At 39.3% G+C, this 26,748-nt stretch overlaps 1 protein-coding gene and 1 pseudogene across 1 annotated transcript; both read right to left on the reverse strand.

Annotated features, from left to right (window-relative positions):
- Positions 1 to 5,563: 5,563 nt before the first annotated feature.
- LOC127191469 (mas-related G-protein coupled receptor member X2-like) lies at positions 5,564 to 7,011 on the reverse strand. Its single transcript, XM_051148580.1, has one exon. The coding sequence runs from the start codon at positions 6,818 to 6,820 to the stop codon at positions 5,942 to 5,944; it is 879 nt and encodes a 292-aa protein (XP_051004537.1). The 5' UTR covers positions 6,821 to 7,011; the 3' UTR covers positions 5,564 to 5,941.
- Positions 7,012 to 7,182: 171 nt separating this feature from the next.
- LOC127192418 (non-histone chromosomal protein HMG-14-like) lies at positions 7,183 to 11,773 on the reverse strand (annotated as a pseudogene).
- Between the last annotated feature and the right edge of the window lie 14,975 nt (positions 11,774 to 26,748).

Consider the following 26,748-nt stretch of genomic DNA (forward strand, 5'->3'; position numbering starts at 1 on the left):
CATACTGGGCCAAAGCAAAATAAAAATCCAAAAATAAGGTAAATAGCATTAGACAGACCAAGCAGGTTATATTTAAAAATATACATATATGTGTGTAAAAGGAATTTGGGAAAAAGAGGCTGTTAATGTGAAACAAAACAAGGGTTTGAATACGGGAGATCTTGAAGGCAAAAAGGAAGGTGAAATGATGTAATTATATCATACTTTCAAAAAGAAAAGTATAAAATAAATATAAATACACAACCGTGTTGCCACTCTTTGTCCATTTAAAAATAAATCCATGTCATAGTAAAATTAAATGATTAATAAATGTATCATTCTATGAAGATTTAAGTTTGGCATGTTTTTAAAAATTTTTTAAATTAATTTATCCTTGTTATATCTCAATATTTATCCCATCCCTTGTATCCTCCCATTCTTCTCTCCCTCCCATTTTCCCATTATTCCCCTCCACTATGACTGTGACTGAGGGGGATTACCTTCCCCCTGTATATTCTCATAGGGTATCAAGTCTCTTCTTGGCAACCTGCTGTCCTTCCTCTGAGTGCCACCAGGTCTCCCCCTCCAGGGGACATGGTCAAATGTGAGGCACCAGAGTAGGTGAGAAAGTCATATCACACTCTCCACTCAACTGTGGAGAATGTTCTGAACATTGGCTAGATCTGGGTAGGGGTTTAAAGTTTACCGCCTGTATTGTCCTTGGCTGGTGCCTTAGTTTGAGCCCAAACTGGGCCCAAATCTGCCTATCATAATGTTCCAATTGTAGGTTTCTAAGACCCTCTGGATCCTTCTACTTTGCTATTCTCCCATGCTTCTCTCATTTAGAGTCCCAATCGAATGTCCTCCCCTCTGTCCCAGTTTCCTGGTAAGTGTAGGCTTCTGTGAGACATGCCCCTTGGGCTAGTATGCAGATATAAGTGAGTATATACCATTTGAGTCTTTCTGCTTCTGGGTTAACTCACTCACTATGATCATTTCTAGCTCAATCCATTTATCCACAAATTTCGGGAATTCCTTGTTTTTAATAGCTGAGTAGTATTCCATAGTGTATATGTACCACAGTTTCTTTATCCACTCTTCTACTGAGGGACACTTAGGCTGTTTCCATGTTCTGGCTATTATGAATAAGGCTGCTATGAACATGGTTGAGCAAATTTTCTTGTTGTGTGCTGGAGCATCTTCTGGGTATATTCCAAGGAGTGGAATAGCTGGGTCTTGAGGAAGCCCTATTACCATTTTTCTGAGATAGCACCAGATAGATTTCCAAAGTGGCTGTACTAGTTTGCATTCCCACCAGCATGAAGGAGTGTTCCTCTCTCCCCACATCCTCACCAGCATGTGGTGTCGCTTGAATTTTTGATCTTAGCCATTCTGATGGGTGTAAGACGGAATCTCAGAGTTGTTTTGGTTTGCATTTCCCTGATGACTAAGGAGGTTGAGCATTTCTTTAAGTGTTTCTCAGCCATTTGATATTCCTCTGTTGAGAATTCTCTGTTTAGTTCCAAGCCCCATTTCTTTTCTGGGTTGCTCACCCACCTTGAATATTATGAATAATAATTCAATAAACATGCCAAACTTGAGGGAATTGCACAGATTTCTGAGCCAGGAACACTGAGGTCCCCACACCACGGCAGCGGGAGTGCTCCACGGTGCGGAGGGACCAGGGTGCAGAGGACCTGCGTGCCCCAGCACACGGGAGGAGCGTGGATTTTCTCGGATTGGAGCAGCAGCGGCAGAGGCAGCAGCATCAGCGGCAGAGGCAGCAGCATCAGAGGCACCAGCGGCACCAGCGTCAGCTTTGTGAAATTGTAGCCATCATATAAAGAGCCTGATAACTCATCTATTAAAGACAAAGTGATTTACCACATGTAGATGACTTAATGTACATTATTTTGCAAGAGTATGTACATGTTATGTACAATATGCTGCAAGAGAAAAGTTTCACATCTCATTTAGAAGTACAATGCATTTTAAAAAGTTAGTATCTACATATTAACTATATGTGACTATAAGTAATACAGAAATGTTGTAGTGATTAACAAGTCTTTGTGTTAAACAGAAAGAAGGTGAAATATATATTTGAAAATATTAAGTAGCAAAACCATGAAGTAAAATTAATTGTCATAGTTATTGTTCTGCTGTCATGATAATACACAATAACCAAGTCAACTCATACATGAAAGTATTTAATTTGGGGCCTCACAGTTCCTGAGGCATAGAGTCCATGACCATCATGGCCAGAAACCTGGCCATGGGTTGTCATGGCACTGGAGCAGTAGCTGAGAGCTTACATGTGATCTTCAAGCATGAGGCAGATAAAAAGCTAACTGGGAATAGTACTGGCTTTTGGCACATCAGAGACTACCTCTAGTGAGATACCTGTTCTAACAAGGGCACACATTTTAATCCTTCTTAGACAGTTCTACCAACATGAGGCAAGTGTTCAAAATATGAGACTGTGGGGAAACTTCTGATTCAAATCACCACATTCAAGTGCCTGGACCCCATAAGCTTATAGTTATATCATATGGAAAATGCATTAAGTCCAACTTGAAAGGTTCTCATAGTCGTTTGGTCTCAACACAGTTTAAAATTGCAAAGTCTCTCCTGAGATTCAAGACAATCTCTTAATTGTAAACCCTTCCCCATAAAAAGTAAAATACTATTTCCAGCATACAAAGCCACAGAGAATACATTATCAAAAGGGTAAAATTGAGGATTAGTGAGGTAATACAGGGCCAAAGGAAAATCAAAATCCAGCAGGCAAACTACAAATTTTGTACTTTCATATCTTGATGTGAAAAGGCTGAGATGGCTCTACATTGTCAGCTTTGTGACTGCAACACACGTTTCTTTCTTGTGCTAGGTTCATTCTTTCTAAGCAGCTCTCCTTGGCAGGCATCTCAGAGTTCTGGCATCTCCAACAGTTTGGGTCTTCAGTGAAATCTGGGCTTCATTTTTACAGCTTCACACAATGTCCTTCCCAGGACTCCCTGCAGAGACTTCCCTGGCACATGCCTGAACTCAGTGGTTTCTTTAACCCTATAGGAAGGTGCCACAACCCCTTTACTCCTGCTTCTTCTTGACTTGAATGCCAGAACCACAGGCTTATGCTTTCCAGTTCTGTCACCTGCTCAGTATGGAACCTGACCTCTACCTTGAATTACAGTTGCATCAACTCTGAGTTATTGCATTCATTAGGAGAGTCTTTCCATTTGCTAGTTAAAAGTTTAGCTGGGTAAAGTCTTGCCCCTGGAGGAGCACTCTCTTTATTCCATTTCATATCATCTCTTTGAACACAAGACTTAGCTCCAAAGTTAAATTTACTTGATGATCTTTTTCTATTCCATAGAAAAATTTGTATTTCTTTTGCCCTTTAACCTCTTTTTCATTGTAAACCTAATATCCTTTGCCCCCCCAAAAAAAATCAGTCCCCAAAATTTTAATTTAGCCCTAGGCTAAAAGCAGCCTCATTTTTGCAAAATATCTCAAGACTGTTCTCTGGCCCTGTTGCTAACACCTTTCCCCTCTGAAACCTCTGAATCTGGGCCTTAGCAGTCTACGCTGCTCTAAGCATGACTGTCATCCAAGTTTTTGCTAGCACAGCCTGTTAAAACCCACTTACAACATTCAACTGCTTCCCTAGTCTAAAGTTCCATAATCTTCCTCATTTCTCAGAAAAGCAGCATGGTCAGACATATTACAGCAATAGTACCCTCACAGACAACAGCTTTCATTTAAGTAACATTTCTATTGCTGTGATGAGAAATCACAACAAAGGCACTATATAATAGAAAGTATTTATTTTAGTAAGTCACAGTTCCAGAGACTTTTTTTATATTTTATTTTTATTTTTTATTAATTTATTCTTGTTACATCTCAATGGTTATCTCCCCCTTGTATCCTCCCATTCTTCCCTCCTTCCCATTTTCCCCTTATTCCCCTCCCCTATGACTGTTCCTGAGGGGGATTACCTCCCCCTGTATATGCTCATAGGGTATCAAGTCTCTTCTTGGCAACCTGCTGTCCTTCCTCTGAGTGCCACTAGGTCACCCCCTCCAGGGTTAGTTACACTATGGAAAACTACTCAGCTATTAAAAACAAGGAATTCTCGAAATTTGTGGATAAATGGATTGAGCTAGAAATGATCATAATGAGTGAGTTAACCCAGAAGCAGAAAGACTCAAGTGGTATATACTCACTTATATCTGCATAGTAGCCCAAGGGGAATGTCCCATGAAAACCTTCACTTATCAGGAAACTGGGACAGAGGGGAGGACATCCTATTGGGACTCTAAAAGACAGAAGCATGGGAGAATAGCAGTTCCAGAAACTTAAAGAGCATGACCACCATGGCAGCAGGCAGGCTGGCATGGCACTGGAACAGTAGTTGAGAGCTTACATCTATTTCACAGGCCTGGATTGTGGTGGGACACCAGAAATAGCCTGGGCATTTGAAAGGTCAGAGACAACCTATAGTGCCACACCTCCTTCCACAAGGCCTTTCCTACTAACTCTGCCCAAACAATTCCACTTAAATATATGAGTCTATGGCAGTCTTTCTCATTCAAACCACAATAGGAATATACAGCATGAGATATTTTTTAAAATAACAGTGCATCTCACAAAAGAGTTTTTCTAATTATGAAGTTTTTGACACAAGGAGAAAAATGAATATTTATATGAGAAGTTGTTTAGGTTAATTTGCTCAACAATAATAATCATCTCTCCACATGTATACCAAAAGTTCCATTATCCTCTTTTAATTTTTATTCTAAATTTTAGTTTAGAACAGAAATATAAACAATATATTTACCTTAGAAGTAAAAAGTTTTGGCTGGAGAGGGAATGAAATTAAGATATGTAAGAGATTGTTTTGTGTCTTGATTTTGTTCTCAGTCATGTAGCCACACTAACTTAAGAAAATATGTTGATTTGTTCCCTTTATTCTGTTCATATTGTGCTCACTTAACTGTACTACAATGAAAATCATCACACACTACAGCTTTAAAATTAAAATATGTTACTAAAATATGTGTAATTCAAATAATAAATGGAATGGGATCCTGGGAGTGGCATAAATTTGAGACAGGTTTGATTTCAAGGAGGCCTTGTTTAGAATATCTCATTGGAAATTGGTCATAACAGATTAGACAGCCAGAAAGAGGGATAATCATGGAAAAGACAAGAGAAGAATGAGAAAAGGCTTGACTATAAAATAATAAACAAGGCATTCTGGAAGGAGTCTTGGAGGACAGTCTCTCCATACTTCAGATGCCCATGAATGCTGATGGTTTTCATTATACAACATAACTACACTCTTCCAACGTGGAAAATGGAAGACAGTGAACTTAACGGTGACAACTACACCAAGTGAATAGAGATTTAACAGATGTCTCTTGAGAATATTTGTTCATTAAGCAATTTATATAAGAAAGCGTATTGCTCCATAAATTCTTTCAAACCTATGGAAATTAATAAGAACTGGGATTATAAAATATATCTATTTAAACCTTCAAATAATAAGAAAAAATTTGCTTTGAGAAATAGACATTTTTTTTTTTTGCAATGGGTTTAACCACTATGAAATGACAAAAGAAATTCAGCTCTTTTCTGGGCTTCCTTGAGCCTTCTTCTGGTCAAGGTAAGATTTGGCAATAGTGGTCAACATCTCTACTGGATTTAAGAGATTACAAGGAGACCCATCAAAAGCAGATAGTAAAGCTATTGGTAAGGCGGCCCCAGAAATGCTACAGTCAGTACCTCTGTAACAAGTCCAGTATCAATCAACCTCTGCAAGATTGAATGTTTTCCCAGCTGAATTAACACTGGGTCATCACCTAAAAAAGGTTATGAAAATGCCACAAACTAATTAGATCAAAGGTGTTTCTTAAAGATATTCCTGTCTGATCAGAGCAGCTCTCAGTCCTTGCCAGACTGTTTAAATTTCTCTAAATCTTGCTGAGGGACCCATGTATCCATGTTCTTCCTCCTCAGGAGTGTCCTGCATGGCTTTCTGCAGAAGCAGCTTGAGAGTTCTGTGCTGGAACCTGCGGTGCCTAATGGACCCAACAAAGAAGTAAATGATGGGGTTGGCACAGCTGTTAACACAGGACAGAAATATTGTCACTGGATAAAAATCACAAGGCACAACACTATGAAAAATTTCGATCCATGCTAAGAGGAACCAGTAGATCCCATAGGGCAGACTGAAGAGTAGGAAGGCCAGCACTGTGGACACAATGATCATATATAACCTGGTCACAGGAATTCTGTGTGATCCCAAGAAGATAGTAACCACTAAGGCCAGACTGGACCCCAAGAGAACCACAAATAAAGTAATTAACCATGCAGTTGTGATGAAATCAAATGTCTGACACCAACTAGGACCAAGACTATCAAATAGATAGCCACATTCCTTTCCTTCCAAGATGCTCAACAGCAGAGACAAGACCCAAAGCAAGGTACATATGACAGCAGATGTGTGCTTTGGGCGTTGGCATCTATACCAGATGGGCCACATGACAGACAGGCAGCGTTCAATGCTAATGGCACAGAGAATGCTCAGCCCACAAAGATAAGCAAAATTTACCAGAACAAAAGAAAACAAAGGAAAACTGATGAGGCTGGGATAGAAGATATCCAAGACAACGTGAAGGCAATATACAATTTGAAAACACATGAAGAGAAAGTCAGCACCAGCCAGGTTGAGAATACACACAGAGAAGGGATTTTTGGGCATGTGGAAGCCAAGGAGCCACAGCACTATGCCATTTCCAACCAGTCCAGCTAGGGCAAAGATGAGGGAAAGCAATATCATGGTACAGGATATGATGTCACAAAATGAAATTCCATGGTGGTCACTTCCATTCACTTCTGTGGTGTTACTCCCCAAGTCTGAGATATTTGACTCCACTTTTAGGAGCTCTCTGCTAGTGTACCTGGGAAAGAAAACAAGACATGAACCCAATGCTATGTTCTCTGATTCTTACCATCACTTTGCTATGTGTGAATGACTGACCTGATTCATAAGGAGGAGAAATGGGATTGTATGGATTGATTAAATAAAAAACAATATTTACAGAGCCTTAAATCCACCTTATATTTATTTTGGGTATATACAACCCATGTCCTGTGCTGATATGAGAGTAGCTGATGGCCCCAGTATAGACATTCAATGTGTCAGCCTGTGTCAGAAAGTAATTGAACTCTGAATCCAACTCTCTTTCTCTCTAAAGGCTGGTTCTTCTCTGCTGCAGGAGTTTGGAAGCCAGAAGCAAGGCCAACAGCTGCTCTCAGTCCTGGCAGGTGGAAGCTATCAAATGGGAAGTTATAAAAATCATGAATGTCAGTCATGAAGGGAATGCCAAGGCATATCTAAGATATCCTGTATACAATATATTTATTTTATTATTCATAACAGTAGCAAAATTGCAGTTATGGTGTAACAATGAAAATATTTCATAGCTAGGTGTCACAACATAAGGAACTATATTAAAGGATCACAGCATTAGGAACATTGGGGACCACTGAGCTTCAGGAATAGGCATAGAATTATAAGATTAATTGCATTTCTAACACTCTTCAGGAGTTAAAATGTTAATTTTTGGAAACAGAGAGAAAGAAGAAAAGAAGTGGCTACCATGCTAAATAGAGGGTATTGTGACACAGCAACAACTACAGGGCTTGAAGGCAGAGATGCTCTCAAGGAGAAGGTAATAGAAACAGTTCTATTAGCCACATTAGTTTACTTGTGGAATATCAGAAGTTTAGATGCTGCAGGAGAAAGAATTCCATGAGGTCAATGAGAGTCTGAGCTACATAGTGAGGTCCAGAAAAGCCTTAGCTGTGGGAGATAGCAATCTGTGATAAAAGGGAAAAATATAAGAAATCTGAGACTCAATTTAGAGAGTAAACCTATGAATTCTTTGTGCAAAAGGATCAGTTTGGGATACAAACTAAAGCACAGAAAACTAAATCCCTGAACCAGAACACAGATTTCCATTGAACTACAGGAGGATAAGGACATGCCAACAGAGGAAGAGTTCCAAATGTACATGACAAGAAATAAACAAGTATATATTGTATTTTAGTGACAAGTGTCAGGTGTAGATGACACATAAATAATGCTAATGTTAAAGGATGCAGGGGCATGTGCCACTTCACGTGAAAAAAGAAACCCTTCAGAAAGATAGAATATTTCTATGCCAACATCTAAAGCTGGTAGGCCATGGAAAGACATACTCTTCATTATGAGAACAAACAACTGCCAATCAAGCTGCACACCCTTCCTGGTGTGAAACACTAAGCACCGTTCTCTTGCCTGTTGCTATATTAAAAACAAAACCAAAAGAGATGAATCTGGGAAAGGGTCTGGAGGGATGAAGGAGGAAGCTTAAAGGGATGAGATGGAGGTAAAAAAGAGAGAAAGGGAGAGTAATCAGAACACATCCTATACAGAAATCAAATTCTCAAATAACAGAATCAATCAATGGGTAAATGTGGTTGCATTCCTGGGGCAGCACAACTCTACATCTACATCCACAGTAACACAGCTCTTGGTTCAGATGACTATTACTTTATTATTGTTGATAAAGCCCCACACTCTGTGTGCTTTTCATGGGTTGGAGATGGGGTTATCACATTACTGATAATCTATACCTATCTATGTTCTCACTCACTCATTTTTTAGGCCATCTGTTTCTACTGAGACAGAAATACAAAGGAATGGAAACTTTACATTGCAGGAAACACAGGTGACCAAGCAACTGACAGAACTGTGCTTTTATAGAAGGTGTTTGTACCCATACGCTGGCCAAGCCAAGGAAAGTGGCCAGAACATTTGGATAGTTGAGATGAGAGCAGAATGGGGGAAATTACAAGTGGCAGTGCCTTGATTCACAAGATTCTAACCTTCCATAGTCAAGTCTGTCAGCTCAAATGGCTAAAGAATGACTTTTGTGTCACCTGTGTCTTCAGGAACATCTGAGGCTCCTTAGAATCTCCACCTGAAGGTGTAGTTACATGGCCACAGACTGAGAAAAACAGAGGACAACTTTGTGAATAAGTTCTCAAGAAGCCTGTTACCTTTCCTCCATTTTTTTCTTATGCGACGTGTTAAGCTGATCTGTGGCAAAGTGAAGAATCCCGAAATCAGCTGTGAATATGAAACACGACTGAAGTTCGTAGATGGCAATGTGAATAATGCTTGAGGAAGGCTACTCAGGATGACAGAAAGATCTGTGGTTTCCTGTAGTTGGATTTGCTGGCATTTGAACGTCACCACTTTGACTCATTCTCTTCATGAGACTGTCCTTGACGGTTGGCCTGGCTTCTATCTCTCATCTTCTGGTCATGCCAATCCCTCTGGCTTCCCTACTCTTGTTAGTTGCTGTGGAAACAAGAACCTACTTATTAATCTAATCTATGTAACCAACTTTCCCCAGGTACTGCCAAGTGCTGGATTGCAGACAGGCCATCAACCAGTGTTAATTGTGGTAATAGGGACTTGAACTCAGATCCTCACATTTGCAGGAAAAGTGCTTTAACCACTGAGCCACCTCACAAGACCACCTAGGAACATTTTAAAGATTTGACTATTTAAAACCCAATCATAGGCACCTCCTTCTTCTCCTCCTGGTCCCACCCTCCCTCCCTCTTCCTCCATCCCCCTATATGCCTTAGAAAAGTGGAGCCCCTGTCCACACAGCTCATCAAGTCTCATCAGGACACAACATTTCCTCGTCCCATGTGGCCTGGCAGGCAGCCCCACTAGGGAGGGGTGATCAAAAAGCAGGCAATGGAGTCCTTGTCAGAGGCAGTCCCCAGTGCTTCTGACATGGAGAATACTCCCACTTCACTGTCCTGTTTGTTTTTTCTTAAATATAAATGACTTTTTATTTATTTATTATTTGTATAGTATTCTGTCTCCCTGCCAGATGAGGGCACCAGTTCTCATTACATTTAAAAAATGGGATGAGGTAGGATTCCCCCACCTCTTAAAAATGTTTCTAGAGCTGCTAAAAAGACCCTGCATTTACAAAATATTTGATATAAATATTCTTCTGGATTGTATAAGAAGGGAGGCAGGGACCCCTGACAGACAGGATGGATGAATAGTCAGAGTTGGCCTTTTTCTCTTCTACCTCAGAGGCTGGGTTCTGGTTTTCTGTCTCTCCATTTTCTGAAGGCAGATCTGTAGTTTGCTGGTCAGCCACTTCAGCCTATTTACCTTTCGCTCCCCTCTTCCCTTTCGCTTGCACTTTTTTTTTTTTAAAGGAAAGATGTTTTTTTAAAATAATTTTTTTATTAATTTATTCTTGTTACATCTCAATGTTTATCCCATCCCTTGTATCCTCCCATTCCTCCCTCCCCCCCATTTTCCCATTATTCCCCTCCCCTATGACTGTTCCTGAGGGGGATTACCTCCCCCTATATATTCTCGTAGGTTATCAAGTCTCTTCTTGGCTACCTGCTGTCCTTCCTCTGAGTGCCACCAGGTCTCCCCCTCCAGGGGACATGGTCAAATGTGAGGCACCAGAGTATGTGAGAAAGTCGTATCACACTCTCCACTCAACTGTGGAGAATATTCTGACCATTGGCTAGATCTGGGAAGGGGTTTAAAGTTTACCTCCTGTATTGTCCTTGGCTGGTGCCTTAGTTTGAGCGGGACCCCTGGGCCCAAATCTGCCTATCATATTGTTCTACTTGTAGATTTCTAGGACCATCTGTATCCTTTTATTTTGCTATTCTTCCAAGCGTCTCTCATTTAGAGTCCCAATAGGATGCCTTCCCCTCTGTCCCAGTTTCCTGGTAAGTGAAGGCTTTCATGGGACATGCCCCTTGGGCTAGTATGCAGATATAAGTGAGTATATACCATTTGATTCTTTCTGCTTCTGGGTTAACTCACTCATTATGATCATTTCTAGCTCAATCCATTTATCCACAAATTTCGGGAATTCCTTGTTTTTAATAGCTGAATAGTATTCCATAGTGTGTATGTACCACAGTTTCTTTATCCACTCTTCTACTGAGGGACACTTAGGCTGTTTCCATGTTCTGGCTATTATGAATAAGGCTGCTATGAACATGGTTGAGCAAATTTTCTTGTTGTGTGCTGGGGCATCTTCTGGGTATATTCCAAGGAGTGGAATAGCTGGGTCTTGAGGAAGCCCTATTCCCATTTTTCTGAGATAGCACCAGATAGATTTCCAAAGTGGCTGTACTAGTTTGCATTCCCACCAGCAATGAAGGAGTGTTCCTCTCTCCCCACATCCTCGCCAGCATGTGGTGTCGCTTGAGTTTTTGATCTTAGCCATTCTGATGGGTGTAAATGGAATCTCAGAGTTGTTTTGATTTGCATTTCCCTGATGACTAAGGAGGTTGAGCATTTCTTTAAGTGTTTCTCAGCCATTTGGTACTCCTCTGTTGAGAATTCTCTGTTTAGTTCCAAGCCCCATATCTCAATTGGGTTATTTGGTTTGGTGGTGTTTAATTTCTTGAGTTCTTTATATATTTTGGATATTAGACCTTTGTCAGATGTAGGGTTGGTGAAGATTTTTTCCCAGTCTGTAGGCTGTCACTTTGTTCTCTTGACAGTGTCTCCTGCCTTACAGATCGCTTGCACTTTTTGTTCTGATGATTTATCTTTTCCCATGGCCTTTTTAGGCTTTGCATCTACCTTGGCAGGGGAAAGCTTGACTGACAGCCTTGCAGAGCAGCATTTGGGATCCACCGTCACAACTCCATCCATGTGAACCTTCCTCTTGGGCATCATGGTGGCCCTTGCTGAGAGATGTTTGGGCTACAGAGCCAGTCACCAAGCTGCACTGCCAAGCCACTGCCACATGAATTTGAAGTCTCATTTTTAAATTAATTTTATTTTTTAAAGATTAATTATTCATTTATTTATTTTACATATATGAATGCTCTATCTGAATGTGTGCCTGCATGTCAGAAGAGGACATCAGATCCCAATATAGGTGGTTGTGAGCCACCATGAAGTTAATGGGAATTGAACTCAGGACATCAGGAACTGCTCTTAACCTCTGAGCCATGTCTCAGTGGTTCTTTATTTTTAAAATTTATGTATTTACTTTACATCCAAATCAATGCCTCCCCTTCATTTTTTCTCTTCCCAGTCTCCTCCTCCTACCTCCTTTCCCTCTCCACTCAACTGCCATCCTTCAATTCTCCCCTTCTTCTCAGAAAAGGCTCAGAAAAAGGAAGGACTCTTATAGATATCTATCTGTCCTGGCCCATCAAGTTGAAGTAGAACTAGTTGCGTCCTATTTCACTGGGGCTACGCAAGGAGGCACTGCTAAGGGAAAGGGATCCAGAGACAAACAACAGAGTCACATACAACTCTCGCTCTCACTGTTATGAGTTCCACATGAATACCAGCTGCACACTTATTACAAATGTCCCTAGGCCTACATCTATCTCATGTATGCTCTCTGCTGGTGCTTCAGATTAGCTGATTCTGTGTCTTTTCTTGTGTTGTTTTTGACTTCACTAGTTCCTCCTATCCTTCTTCCCCTCTTCCATAGAATTGCCCACACTGCACCCAATGTTTGGCTGTGGGTTTCATCATCTGTTTCCATCAGTTGCTGGGTGAATACTCCCAGATGACAGACATGCCAGTGCCTTTATGTAAGTATAGCAGAATGTCATTAATAGTGTCATAGGTGGGATCTCTCTCATGGCATGAGCCTCAAGATGTGTCATTGGTTGGCTTTTTCTTCAATCTCTGCTCCATCTTCACTCCTGCACAAATTGTTTGCAGAACTGTAGGTCCAAGATTTTGTGGGAGGGCTTCTGTGCCCATCCCTCCATTGGAACTCTTTCTGGATACAGGTGGTGGCCATTTCAATCTCCATATACACAAATGCTAAGAGTCCAGCCAGGGTTGCCCTCATAGATTACTGGGAGCCTCCCTTGTCTCAGGTTTCTAGCTCCTCCCAGAGATTATGCACCACATTGATTTCATTTCTCTCTCACCATATTATCTCACTCTGCTCCCACACTTGATCCGTCCTCATGCCCTCTGCACCCTCACACCTCATTCTCCCACTATCCGCCACTGATGTCCACACTATTTCCCTTTCTTAGTGAGATTTAAGCATCCCTCCTTAGGCCCTCTTTCTTACTTTCTTTGTGCCTGTAGATTACAGTATAGTTATCCTCTACTTTATAGCTACTAGCCACTTATAAGTGAATACATACCGTGTTTGTCTTTTTGTGTCTGGCTTACTACACTCAGCATATCAGAGAGACTTCCTCCAGCAAATGAATGGAAAAGTTGCAGAGTCGCACAGCCACATATTGGATTTGCACACCACCTTCTGAAACTATAAGATGTAGTAATTAGGAAGAATCTTCCAAGGCAGTTCCAGCTTGATTTGAAACATTAAATAGGAGATTGCTAACCTTGTACAGATTTTTTTAAGTCATCAGCCAAGTTTGTTAAAAGTTTAGAGTTGGAGGGATACAAGATGGTAGCAGCAATTGCACATGGATTCTGATTAGCAGAACAACCAGGACTGCATAATGACCTAAAGACCAAACTGAGATCTCCAAATCAACAGTGCTGATGATTTCCAGGTGAAAGAGATACACATTGTTTGTGACATAGTTGGGTCTGGCCCTAGTCACCTAGGCAACCCACATAAAAATCCCGGGGGACAGCCCACATTAGCCCCTATCTTGAGAAAGACTGTGAGATATCCCTGCAGCTTTGAGCTGTTACCACCCATCTACTGCTTGCCAGATCGAGGATGAGGAGCAGATAGGCAGATCATCAAGACAGAAACTAAATGAAAAATAAGGAAACTAATAGACATCATGAAACAAATGGGCCTAACTGATATCTACAGACAAAAATATACACTTTCTTTTCAGCACCTCACAGAACCCTTCCCCAAAATTGACCATATACTTGGTCACAAAGCAAACCACAATAAATACAAGAAAATCAAAATAATCCCTTGCATCTCATCAGACCAATATGGATTAAATCTGGAACTCAACAACAAAAGAAAACCAATAGCCTACAAACTCATGGAAACTGAACAACTCCCTATTCAATGACATTTTGGTAAGGGACAACATAAAAAGAGAAATTAAAAACTTTCTAAAATTCAAAGAAATTGAAGGCATAACATACCCAAACTTTTGGGACACAATGAAAGCAGTGCTAAGAGGAAAGGTCATAGAACTAAATGCCTTTATAAAGAAACTGGAGAGATCTTATACTAGCAACTTAACAGCATACCTGAAAGCTCTAGAATGAAAAGAGGCAGACACACCCCAGATGAGTAGATGGCTAGAAATCACCAACCTCAGGGCTCAAATCAATAAATTGGAAACAAATAAAACAATTCAAAGAATCAATGAAAGCAAAAGCTGGTTCTTTGAGAAAATCAACAAGATTGACAAACCTTTAGCCAAACTAACTAAAAGGCAGAGGGAGAGTATGCAAATCGACAAAATCAGAAATGAAAAGGGGACATAATGACAGACACTGATGAAATCCAAGAATCATCAGGTCTTACTTCAAGAGTCTATATGCCACAGAATTTGAAAACCTGAAAATGTGGACAATTTTATTGATAGCTACCAATTACCAAAATTGAATCAAGATCAGGTAAACAAACTGAATAGTCCTATCACGTCTAAGGAAATAGAGGCAGTTATCAAAAGTCTCCCACCAAAAAAAGCCCATGACCAGATGGTTTCAGGAAAGAATTCAACCAGACCTTCAGAGAAGAGCTAATACCAATTCTCTTCAATATATCCACAAAATAGAATCAGAAGGAACATTACAGACTCATCCTATGTGGCCACAGTCACCTTGATACTGAAACCACAGAAAAACTCGACAAAGAAAGAGTATTTCAGACCAATTTCTCTTATAAACATTGATGCAAAAATACTCAAAAAACACTCACAAACTGAGTTCAAGAACACATTAAATTTATCATTTGCCATAACCAAGAATGCTTCATCCCAGGCATGCAGGGGTGGTTCAATATCCAGAAATCCATCAATGTAATTCATCATATAAACAAACTAAAAGAAAAAAACCCACATGATTATCTCCTTAGACACTGAAAAAGCATTTGTCAAAAATCCAACACTCATTCATGTTAAAAGTCCAGGAAAGAACAGGGATAAAAGTCACATACCTCAACATAATAAAGGCAATATACAGCAAGCCTATAACCAACATCAAACTAAATGAAGAGAAACTTAAATCAATTCCACTGAAATCAGAGAAAACACAAGGCTGTCCACTCTCAACGTATCTTTTTAATATAGTACTTAAAGTTCTAGTTAAAGCAAGAAGACAGCTAAAGGAAATCAAGGGGATACAAATCAGAGAGGAAGAAGTCAAATTATCACTATTCACCGATGAAATGATAGTACACATAGATGACCAGAAAAATTCTATCAAGGAACTCGTACAGCTGATAAACACCTTCAGCAAAGTGACTGGGTACAAAATCTACTGAAAAAAAATCAGTAGCCCTACAGTATACAAATGACAAACAGACTGAGAAAGAAGCTAAGGAAACTACATCCTTAACAATAGCTACAGATAATATAAAGTATCTTGGTGTAACTCTAACCAAGAAAGTGAAAGATTTGTATGAAAAAAACTTCAACTCTCTGAAGAAAGAATTTGAACATCACAGAAGATGGAAAAATCTCATATGCTCATGTATCAGGATAGATGACACAGTAAAAATGGTCATCTTACCAAAAAGCAATGTACAGATCTAATGAAGCTCCCATCAAAACACCAACACAATTCTTTACAGATCTCAAAAGATCAATTCTCAACTTCATATTGAGAAACAAACAAAAAAACCCAGAATAGATCAGACAATCATGTATAATAAAAGATCTTCTGGAGGAATCTCCATTCTGGACCTCAAGCTGTACTATAGAGAAACAGCAATTCAAACAGAATGGTACTGGCATAGAAATAGGTTGGTTGATCAATGAAGTTGAATTGAAGACCCAGAAATAAACCCACATACTTATGGACACTTAATTTTTGAAAAAGAAGCCAAATCTATTCCTTGGATGAAGGATAGCATCTTCAACAAATGGTGCTGGTCTAACTGGATGGCTACATATAGAAAAATGAAAGTAGATCCATATCTATCACCCTGCACAAAACTGAAGTCCAAATGGATTAAAGACCTCATCATAACACCAGGCACACTAAATCTGTTAGAAGAGGAAGTGGGGAAGAGCCTTGAACCCATTGGCACAGGAGACAACTTCTTGAACAGAGCACCAACAGTTCAGGCTCTAAGAGCAATCATTAATAAATGGGACTTTATGGAACTGAAAAGCTTCTGTAAGGTGAAGGAAACTGTCAAAAGAACAAAATGGCAGCCTACAGACTGGAAAAAGATCTTCACCAATGCTATATCTGAAAAAGGGCTAATATGCACAACATATAAACAACTCAAGATATTAAATACCAACAAACTAAATAATCCAATTAAAATTGGGGTACAGAACTAAATAGAGAATTCTAAACAGAGGAATACTGAATGGCTGAGAAACACTTACAGAAATTCTCAACATCCCTAGTTATGAGATAAATGCAACTCAAAATGACTCTGAGATTCCATCTTATCCCTACCCATACGGCTAAGATAAAAAATTCAATTGACAGCACATACTAGCAAGAATGTGGAGATAGGTGAACACTCCCCTATTGCTGGTTGGAGTGCAAACATGTATAACCAGTTGAAAATCAATCTGGTGCTTTCTCCGGAAATTGGGAATAATTCTACCTCAAGACTCAGCCATACCACTCATGGGAATATACATGAAAGATGCTCCATCGCACAACAAGGACATTTGCTCAACTATGTTCACAGCAACTTTTTTAGTAAGAGCCAAAATCTGGGCACAACCTAGATGTCTATCAACTGAAGAATGGAATAAAGAAACTGTGGTACATTTACACAATGGAATACTATTCAGTTATTTAAAACAAGGGAATCTTGAAATTTGCAGGCAAATGCATGGAACTAGAAAAAGATCATCCTGAGTGAGGTAAACCAGACCCAGTAAGACTTGCATGGAACATGCTTATTCATAGCGTAGACATACAATACAAGATAAATACATTACAATATAGAGTGATACAAAAAGCATGTATGATGTGGACCTAGACACTCTGCTCAGAATTAGTAGCACAGTCTCCTTGTTGTCCCACAATGTGGATATTAGTGACTACTTAGGACATGCACTCTGGCCACTGAACTTTGATCACTTCCCCCTGGAAGGGTGGACTTGCCAGGTTACAGAGGAATAGGTTACAAGTAGTACAGATGAGACTTTATAGGCTGAGGTCTTATGTTAAAGGAGGAGGGCTCCCATTATTGAGGACTAGGACAGGGAGGGATAGGGGATGAGAGAGGGAGGGTGGATCATGAGTGGATGAGGGATGAGGATAGGAACTGGGATGTGAGTAATCAAACTGCAGAACGAGCAGGTAACTTATATTGCCAATCTCACTACATGGGAACAGCTCTGAGACTGGCTGAGACATGAATGTCTAGGCATAGACAATGCTTCTTGTTGGCTACAGAACCCCATGAATTATTATTAGGTGCCATTCTTTGTATGCCATGAAAAAGATTTACAGATATCTTTTTTTTTTCTGCTCATACAAAGAGTAGAAACCCAGCCTTAATTGTTCTGTGCATCATGCATACCTCATATGTTTATAATTTTAGGACTATATAATGCTTGTGAGAAATTGTATGTTTTCATAACAAAGAACCAGACAGTGACATTGGATCAGACCTGACAGGATGCATTCCTCTCAGCACGCTGGACACTGACATCCTGCATTCTTCATGTTCTAGTGCCAATGGCTTCCATTAGTGTTCATCATCAGAACAAGATAGCTCACAGGACACCTTTGAAGAAAGCTCCCAATCTCAATTGGTTCAGAATTTCAGACTGCCCCACACAGAACTCTATTTAAGCATGGAATTTCTCAACATTTAGAAACTTGACCTCAAATGCTATTCGTAGCTTGTTTAACAATTCCCCCAATATTATTCGGGCCCCCACAAAAGTATTGTTTGTCCCAAACCAGCAGGAAGAAACTTTAAGAGAATGATGCCCCATTTCCTTTAAGGAGGGCTAGGTAGGTTCTTGGTAGCTTTCTTGGACTATTGATGATTATTTTCAATGGAAGTTGGTTATAAGTTATTATTCATTGTATTTAGACAGAAAACAAGGTTGCACGCAGGGATGTCTTTCTCTGCCATTATCTTCAATTCTTAGGTTTGGATATAGGGGTTGAAAAGAAAGGAGGGGAAATATAGAAGTATATAGGGAAGAAAGAACAAAAAGCAGATTAGTGAAACTACTCCTCAACTTAATGCCTTAATTGTTACTCACAAGGTTATTTTCAATTAATTCACTGGTATAGAATTTTGTATACAGACACAAAAATAAGTTTAATTTTATATACAGTGTTATGGAATTCAAATGTAAGGAAATTACTCACACAATGTATATATTCCTACTCTAATATGAGGTATTGTACCCATATAATTCTACTATAATATAAGGTTTACTTCCAATACTTTGACAGTGCTATTTCAGGCTGTTTAGGATAAATACGTTATACAAGTTAATTGCTAGTTGATTAAACCATACTCATATAAATTACTACTCTATTTTTCTTTTTATTAAGGAAGCATTTTTTATTTTTTACATGTACATTTATATTATTACACATATATACAATAGACTACCTATAGAAAGTAGAACCATGTCACAATCAGGAATTATATAAATGCTACGTACTTAGTGTTTTGGCCATTTGTACTTGACAGCCTTGAAGGAAACATCTTTTGTATCTTGGTGCATCAAAAATTCTGAATGTAAATAATCTCCATCACATCTTGTCATTATCAATTTAAAACATCTATCTAGACCTAAAACATCTTAACCTCTAAACAATTAAGCTTCATTATAAAACAAAGCTTCCTGATCTTCGGCTCTATCAGAGACTTGAGAAGGAATAAACTTGATTACCTGAGTATTCCAGGAATGCAGGTTAGTAGCTTTCCAAATGAGAAGATGACAGAGACAGTTTTCTACCTGAATAGTCACCCCAAACTCTCTATAATATTGGAGCATTTTCTTCAGCCTTATGGCCCAACACATCAACAGACATTAGTGAGGAAGGAACTTACCACTGTATTTTTCACAAGAATATACATCCTAGGTGCAACAGATATATATGAATCTACGGAAAGATAAGACAAAATAGATGTCTTGAAAAACTTCAGAGACATACAGAATATGACATTTAAAATGGTTTTTTTAATTTTAAAGGACAAAGAAAGCTTACAGTTATATGATTTTTGAAAATAGAAGAGCAAATTATAGTCAAGAGGCTTTGGGAATCATTTGCTTGTGCAGTGACAGAAGTGATTACAGTCTGTGAGATTTGGGAAATCAAGGATGTTATTGAACTGTTCTGAATCCAATGTATTTGAAGTAAGACTGCTAACCTTTGATAAAATTTCTGAATTCAAGGAGGAAAGAGTTTAAGTAATGTAGGTGTGGAGAAAAGAAATCTAATTCTGAATGGGAAGAGACAGTGGTTAGAGACAGGGCATGTGCCAGGTATCAGCTGAGCGACAGATAGGGTGGAAGCAAGGAGGAAAGGATGAAATGGGAGAGATTCAAGAGAGACAAAATAAGCTCTGGTGGTGAGCTGAAACATGTGGGAAGCAAAGCAAGTATGTGAGAGAGAAGGGTAAGTTTCATGCTGACAAACATTTCAATCTTGATCCATGTGGATCAAGAGGAGAGAGAGAGAGACAAAGAGAGAGGGGGAGGAGAGAGGAAGAGAGAGAGGGAGAGGAAGACAGACAGAGAGAGAGAGAGAGAGAGGGAGAGAGAGAGAGAGAGTCCAAATCTCAAAGAAGAGGAATCATTTTCCTTTTGTTGTTTGTTGTTTGTTGTTTGTTTTTTGTTTTTTGAGACAGTGTTTCTCTGTATAGCCTTGGCTGTCCTGGACTCTCTTTGTAGACCAGGCTGGCCTTGAACTCACAGTGATCTGCCTGCCTCTGCCTCCCAAATGCTGAGATTGAAGGCATGTGCCACCACCTCCTGGCTGAGAAATCATTTTCTATGTGATATGTGACCAGTAGTTTGATAGAAGCTGCCTGACATAAAAACAGAAGTTTTGTAGCAAGAGCAAGTTCTAGGAGTCAAGAGAGATGGAGCAGGAAGGTCCTAGGTGCACTTACCATAGAAGACAAGGAGAGATATGTGGCTAGAGCAGGTGGAGAAGCAGCTGAAGAGGCCAACTTGAGTAGTGGGTGACAGAAGCCAACAGAAACAAATGATCCATAACTTTGAGAAATCACATCAACAGTTAAGTTTGGATACAAGGCTTGGGCACCTTGGAAAAGAGTCTATTTGTACCATTCCTGGGTGTTTGGTACAAAATGTACGTGAAAGTTGTGCAGTAAAGAAACAACTACCATAACAATTTTATTATTTAAGGAGGTTTTGGTCATGAATGAATGAGAAAAAATATCTTGAGTTATCTGAAAGAGTGCATAGAAGAGGGGAAAGAAAGCCAACTGGACATAGCCAGTATTAGGGAACCAGGAGAATGGGAGAGATAGTGGAAAAAGTGAAATAGTAAGAAGCAAAAAACATCCAAATGAGAGAAAAAATAGTGAGACTAGTAAGATATGAACATGAACAGACTATTGAGAATAGGAAGGGACAGACAGAGATGAGTAGACCAATGATATGAATTATAAAGAGGACCAGTAGCTGGTGGGAAGGGCCTGAATGCTAGCATGGACTTTGAAATGTATAAAAGGTAAATATTTATGATAGTGAGGGAGCCATGATATCAGCACCATCTTTGATATTTTAATCAGTACCACAAGTGTATATCAGTTGGAGAGCCACATGTGCCTTCACGAGGTGAGGAAACTCAGTTTTGCAAGCTTCTAAGGAATTCTGGATTTTATCTAGTGCACACACACACACACACACACACACACACTTATATAGTTCTTTCTAAGCTAATTTCTTTTTTTTTTTTTCTTTTTTATTTATTTATTTTTTTATTTTTATTAATTTATTCTTGTTACATCTCAATGTTTATCCCATCCCTTGTACCCTCCCATCCTCCCCCCCACATTTTCCCATTATTCCCCTCCCCTATGACTGTTCCTGAGGGGGATTACGTCCCCGTATATATTCTCATAGGGTATCAAGTCTCTTCTTGGCTACTTGCTGTCCTTCCTCTGAGTGCCACCAGGTCTCCCCCTCCAGGGGACATGGTCAAATGTGAGGCACCAGAGTATGTGAGAAAGTCGTATCACACTCTCCACTCAACTGTGGAGAATATTCTGACCATTGGCTAGATCTGGGAAGGGGTTTAAAGTTTACCTCCTGTATTGTCCTTGGCTGGTGCCTTAGTTTGAGCGGGACCCCTGGGCCCAAATCTGCCTATCATATTGTTCTACTTGTAGATTTCTAGGACCCTCTGGATCCTTTTATTTTGCTGTTCTCCCATGCGTCTCTCATTTAGAGTCCCAATAGGATGCCTTCCCCTCTGTCCCAGTTTCCTGGTAAGTGAAGGCTTTCGTGGGACATGCCCCTTGGGCTAGTATGCAGATATAAGTGAGTATATACCATTTGATTCTTTCTGCTTCTGGGTTAACTCACTCATTATGATCATTTCTAGCTCAATCCATTTATCCACAAATTTCGGGAATTCCTTGTTTTTAATAGCTGAGTAGTATTCCATAGTGTATATGTACCACAGTTTCTTTATCCACTCTTCTACTGAGGGACACTTAGGCTGTTTCCATGTTCTGGCTATTATGAATAAGGCTGCTATGAACATGGTTGAGCAAATTTTCTTGTTGTGTGCTGGAGCATCTTCTGGGTATATTCCAAGGAGTGGAATAGCTGGGTCTTGAGGAAGCCCTATTCCCATTTTTCTGAGATAACACCACCAAACCGAATAACCCAATTGAGAAATGGGGCTTGGAACTAAACAGAGAATTCTCAACAGAGGAGTATCAAATGGCTGAGAAACACTTAAAGAAATGCTCAACCTCCTTAGTCATCAGGGAAATGCAAATCAAAACAACTCTGAGATTCCATCTTACACCCATCAGAATGGCTAAGATCAAAAACTCAAGCGACACCACATGCTGGCGAGGATGTGGGGAGAGAGGAACACTCCTTCATTGCTGGTGGGAATGCAAACTAGTAAGCTAATTTCTGAATGTATGTTTAGACTAAGACCTAACACAAATATCTGAACGAATTCCATGAATTTAAAGATGACTTGCATGAATACTGAAGGAACATGAAGAAGCCAGGAATAAACACCTGACTAAAGTGAAAAGAACACAAATGGCCAGCTATATGCACAGCAGAAGATTAGAATCTAGAACATGAAGAACCTAAAGAGTGAAACATTCAGAAAAGAGGCAATAAATACAGTCAGTGAATGAATACACTATAGAAATCTCCAAAGAAGAAATATATGAGTATCTGTCAGCACTTTGAGCAGTGTTCAATATCATTAACCAGAAAAATACGAATTAAAACTTCTTTGAGATTCCATCTGATCTCAGGCAGAATGTTGCCATTAAGAAACCAAATGACAAGAAACGTTGGTGAGGAAATTGAGAAGCAACGTTACTTTACTGTTGGTGGTGGGAATGCAAACTTCCCACAATTCTGAAAATAAATGTGGTGATTCCTTAGAAAACAAAAGACAGAAAGTCTATAGTATACAGCTGTAGTATGCCTGCGAATGTATCCAAAAGAATTCATATTCTAATATTTAGATCCTAGTTTATCCATGTTCCTTGCTGTTGTGTTTACAATAACCAAGAAATACAATCATCCTAGATATTCAACAACTGATGATTAGAGGATGAAATGTTGCCTATACATATAATTGTATTCATCTATAATGATACATTATATTGCAAAATTTGTATGTAAATGGGAGGAAATTAAAAATTATATTGAGGGAAAATTTGAGGAACTCACTTTTTAACAATATATCATATTTTAATATTTAGTTATAGATAGTAGGTTTATCTATGCTCTTTATTTTTATTCATTTTATTAATTCCTTCTTAATTCTCTCTCCCTTAATTTACCTATTCCTACACTTTTTCCCAGTGTAAATTTTTCTGTCCCCCATATCTCTATTTGTCCTTTCATATTTCCTTCATTCTATTCTTTTTCCTCTATCAAGGAAACTCCCTTCCAGGAGAACAATAAGGCAAATGCCATATATTATCAATCTGAATATTCTAGCTTCAAAGTTCTGATTTTGTGTGATCTACCTGTGGAAGCCAGAACACTAGAAACAGTCTTTGTGAGGGAGATGCCTTGATAGAGACATAAGAATAGAATGTAGGAAATATGAAAGTACAAAGAGAGATTTGAGGGGATAAAAAGACTTATACTGAAAAAAAGGTGGAGGAATAGTTAAAGCAGGGGAGATTCAACTAGGGGAGAATTAGTAAAATTAGGGGAGGATTAATAAAAGTGAATAGCATAGAGAAACCTATGATCTTATAACTAAAAAATAAAATATGATGTATTGTTTAAAAATGGGTTTGTAGTGAGCTTCTTTATGTACCTGGGGGAAGATGCTTTGAGGAGCCATGGATTATTAGACTAAATAACTTGCGGTAAATGATGTAACTATTTATGTGATGATGATCAGTGAGTCCACAGAGACACTAAGCAATAGCCTCTTGTCATTTCTTCTGCTTTCCTGTCACAACTACATGTTCAAACACTGTTACTTAAGATAGTCCGCACATTGAGTGCACAAATTATATAGAACATGTTGGCATCAAGGCTAGCTTTCACAGTATATAAAGGGCAGTGCAGGCTGGTGGGCAATAAACTGTGTCTATGGTATTATCCAGTTGTGATTTTGCAATCTATGGGATTAACCTGCTAGGCAGTATGTCAACACTTGTGCAATAGTGGTAGTATAGTTATAAATGTAACTAACTGTACTCTGGATTTAAAGCTGAAGACACAAAAAGAAACACTTTCTTGGAACTGGAAATCAGATTAAAAAACCCCAAGGGTCTGGGAGATGATATGCCTCATGCAGAAGCTGAATACAGTTGACTAAATTGACATGGCTTAAGGAACTGGTCATAAAAGAAGACACTCATGGACACACAAAGTACTTAGAATAAGTGGTGGTTGAGTGTTAAGCCCTAACAAAGTCATTTAGATCATCTTGCTTGAGACTCAGGGAACACTGTAGAAGAAAAAGCAGAAATAATGTAAGAGCAGTAAAATTAGAAGGGCTTCCAAATGACATTTCCTTACCAAGGCACATTCATTACAGTTACTAGTCAGAGAATTTAGGAATAACCACAGGGGTTATGCACAAAAATATTCCCATGATCAGCCAGGTATGGATGGAGGATGAATTCTGGATGGTCACACCTCCCAGATGAAGTAAGAACAGACTCAAGGAACGGAGAAATCATTGCCTTCGACCAAGTACACACTACTAACAAAACCAGGTTCCAATAGGTAGTTCAAATTATCTAATTTGCACAAATAATAGTTACAAAACAAAACTAAAAAGGTTAATCTCAAAAACTAACTGGTAAAGATGGAAATTGATAGAGATAGGTAGAGTGGTTTAGAGATCTGGTGAGAGTAATCACAGTACATGTGGCATAAATGAAATTATCAAAAGAGAAAATTAACCAATATTTAATGCCTTGGGAGGAGCACAAGAACTCTGCAATCATGGAAATAGCCAGCTCTTGGTGCAGATAACTTCTACTTGACAACAGTTGATAAAGCTGCACACTCAGTGTTCTTTATTTGGGAGTTGAGATGAGTTCAACATTTCATGTAACTTTCCCTAAATATGCATATTATTGATAACCTCTACTTAGTTGAGTTTCTCTCTGTCACTCAATTTTATAACTTGTTTCCTACTGAGACAGAAAAGCCTAAAAGAATAGAAACGTTCCATTACATAACACACAGATGACCCAGGTACTGACAGAACTGTGCTTTTAGAGTTGGTGCCTGTACCCATATGCTTGCCAAGTCAAGGAAAGTCAAGGAGCATGGCAGAATTTTCACAATAGTATCATATTTAAGTAGTTGGGAAGAGAGGGGAATTGAAGAAAGTATAAGAAGAGGACACCACTGTGGTTCACTGGCTTCCTGCCATCCAGTCTGCCAGCTTACAATGCTGTCATGAAGAACTTCCATGACTCCTGTTTCTCCAGAAACATAGGAGGCTTTTTGGATTTTCCACCTTACATGTATGTATATGGTCAAAGAATTAGAAAAATAGATGATAACTTTGAGAAGAATGTCTCAAAAACATCTTACCTTTACTCAGTTCTTCTTTGGAAGATGGAAATCTGTTCTATGGCAAAGAGAAGAATCCCTTCAGTCAGTTGTTTATAGGATGCATGTCTTACTTAGCACAGAGACTGAAGATAAGTTGGTGCTTGAGGAAGGATAAGAGTAAAGGAAAGTCTGTGGTTGACTGTGCTTAGATCTGCACTGAGTGTCACTCCTTTGAGTCATGCTCTTCACAAGACTTGTCAACATTTGGCCTGGCTCCTATACCAACCTCTAACAGGAAAGAGGCAAAGCTCTTTTTTTCCAGTTAGTGCTTGCTGTTTTTTAACTCCTTGTATCCAGAAAGGCGAGCAATGCCAAGCAATGTGAACCACTGCTGTAGCAATCATTATCTGGACATTATATCTAAAGTTTATGCCTGCAAAGTGAGACAAGGATGAAGCAATAAACATAATGACAATGTTAAAAATCTGACGGATTTGCAAAGTGTGACTTGAAAATACATCAGGTAGGAGCATCAGTTTTGAAACTAGAATAGTTCCTTCTGATAGGTGCCCAGCTTAAGGAAGGATCTAGGGAATGTGCAGCATGCTGGATCTCGAGAAATCTTCCTTCCTTGTAAGATGGCCAAGAAGGAGATCAACGCAGCACTCTGCAGCTGAGCTGAACTCAAGATGTGGCCTGCAGGAATTCTGTCTAAAACTACTCCTTCAATATGTTAAATGAAGGAAACAGCAACAACAACAACAAAGCATCAGGAATGATAGACCTTCAAGTAATATGGCACAACTAGAATGGTAAAGTGGATGGAATGGGAAACAGGTCAAAACCAAGTGAATGTGTAGCAGCAATGGGAAGGTCCCATCCTCTGAGAAAGAAGCCAGGTCTGTGTGGTCTCAAAATATATCTCATTAGTACCTGCCTCACATTAGTCCCATGGAAACACATTAACTAACTATTTTGCAAAGGCAACTTTTAGTAGCACCAGGACAATTAAAGAATTTTTATTTATTGTGTTTGTTCCTGTGTTGGTTGTTACTGAAGAGTTATGCACATGTACGCATATTATGCATTTGGAGACTAAAGCTCAGGGTCTATGGTCTTTTCTCATTCTTCACCTTATGTCTTGAGGCAAGATCTTCCTCCTGAAATTAGAACCAAAGTATTCAGCTAGTTTTCCCCCAGGGACTCCCAAATGCAGGCCATCATCCAGCCTGTGAGTGAAAGGGATTTGAACTCAGGTTCTCACAATTGCAGGGCAAGTGCTTTGCCAACTGACCCATCTCCCACAACTGTCTGGGAATATTTTATGGAGGAAGATGTGAG

Source organism: Acomys russatus, chromosome 7 (genome assembly GCF_903995435.1).
Source record: "Acomys russatus chromosome 7, mAcoRus1.1, whole genome shotgun sequence".
Classification (NCBI taxonomy): Eukaryota; Metazoa; Chordata; class Mammalia; order Rodentia; family Muridae; genus Acomys; species Acomys russatus.

Coding starts and splice junctions, on each gene's coding strand:
- LOC127191469 (XM_051148580.1), bottom strand. CDS start 6,820: ATGATATTGCTTTCCCTCATCTTTGCCCTAGCTGGACTGGTTGGAAAT.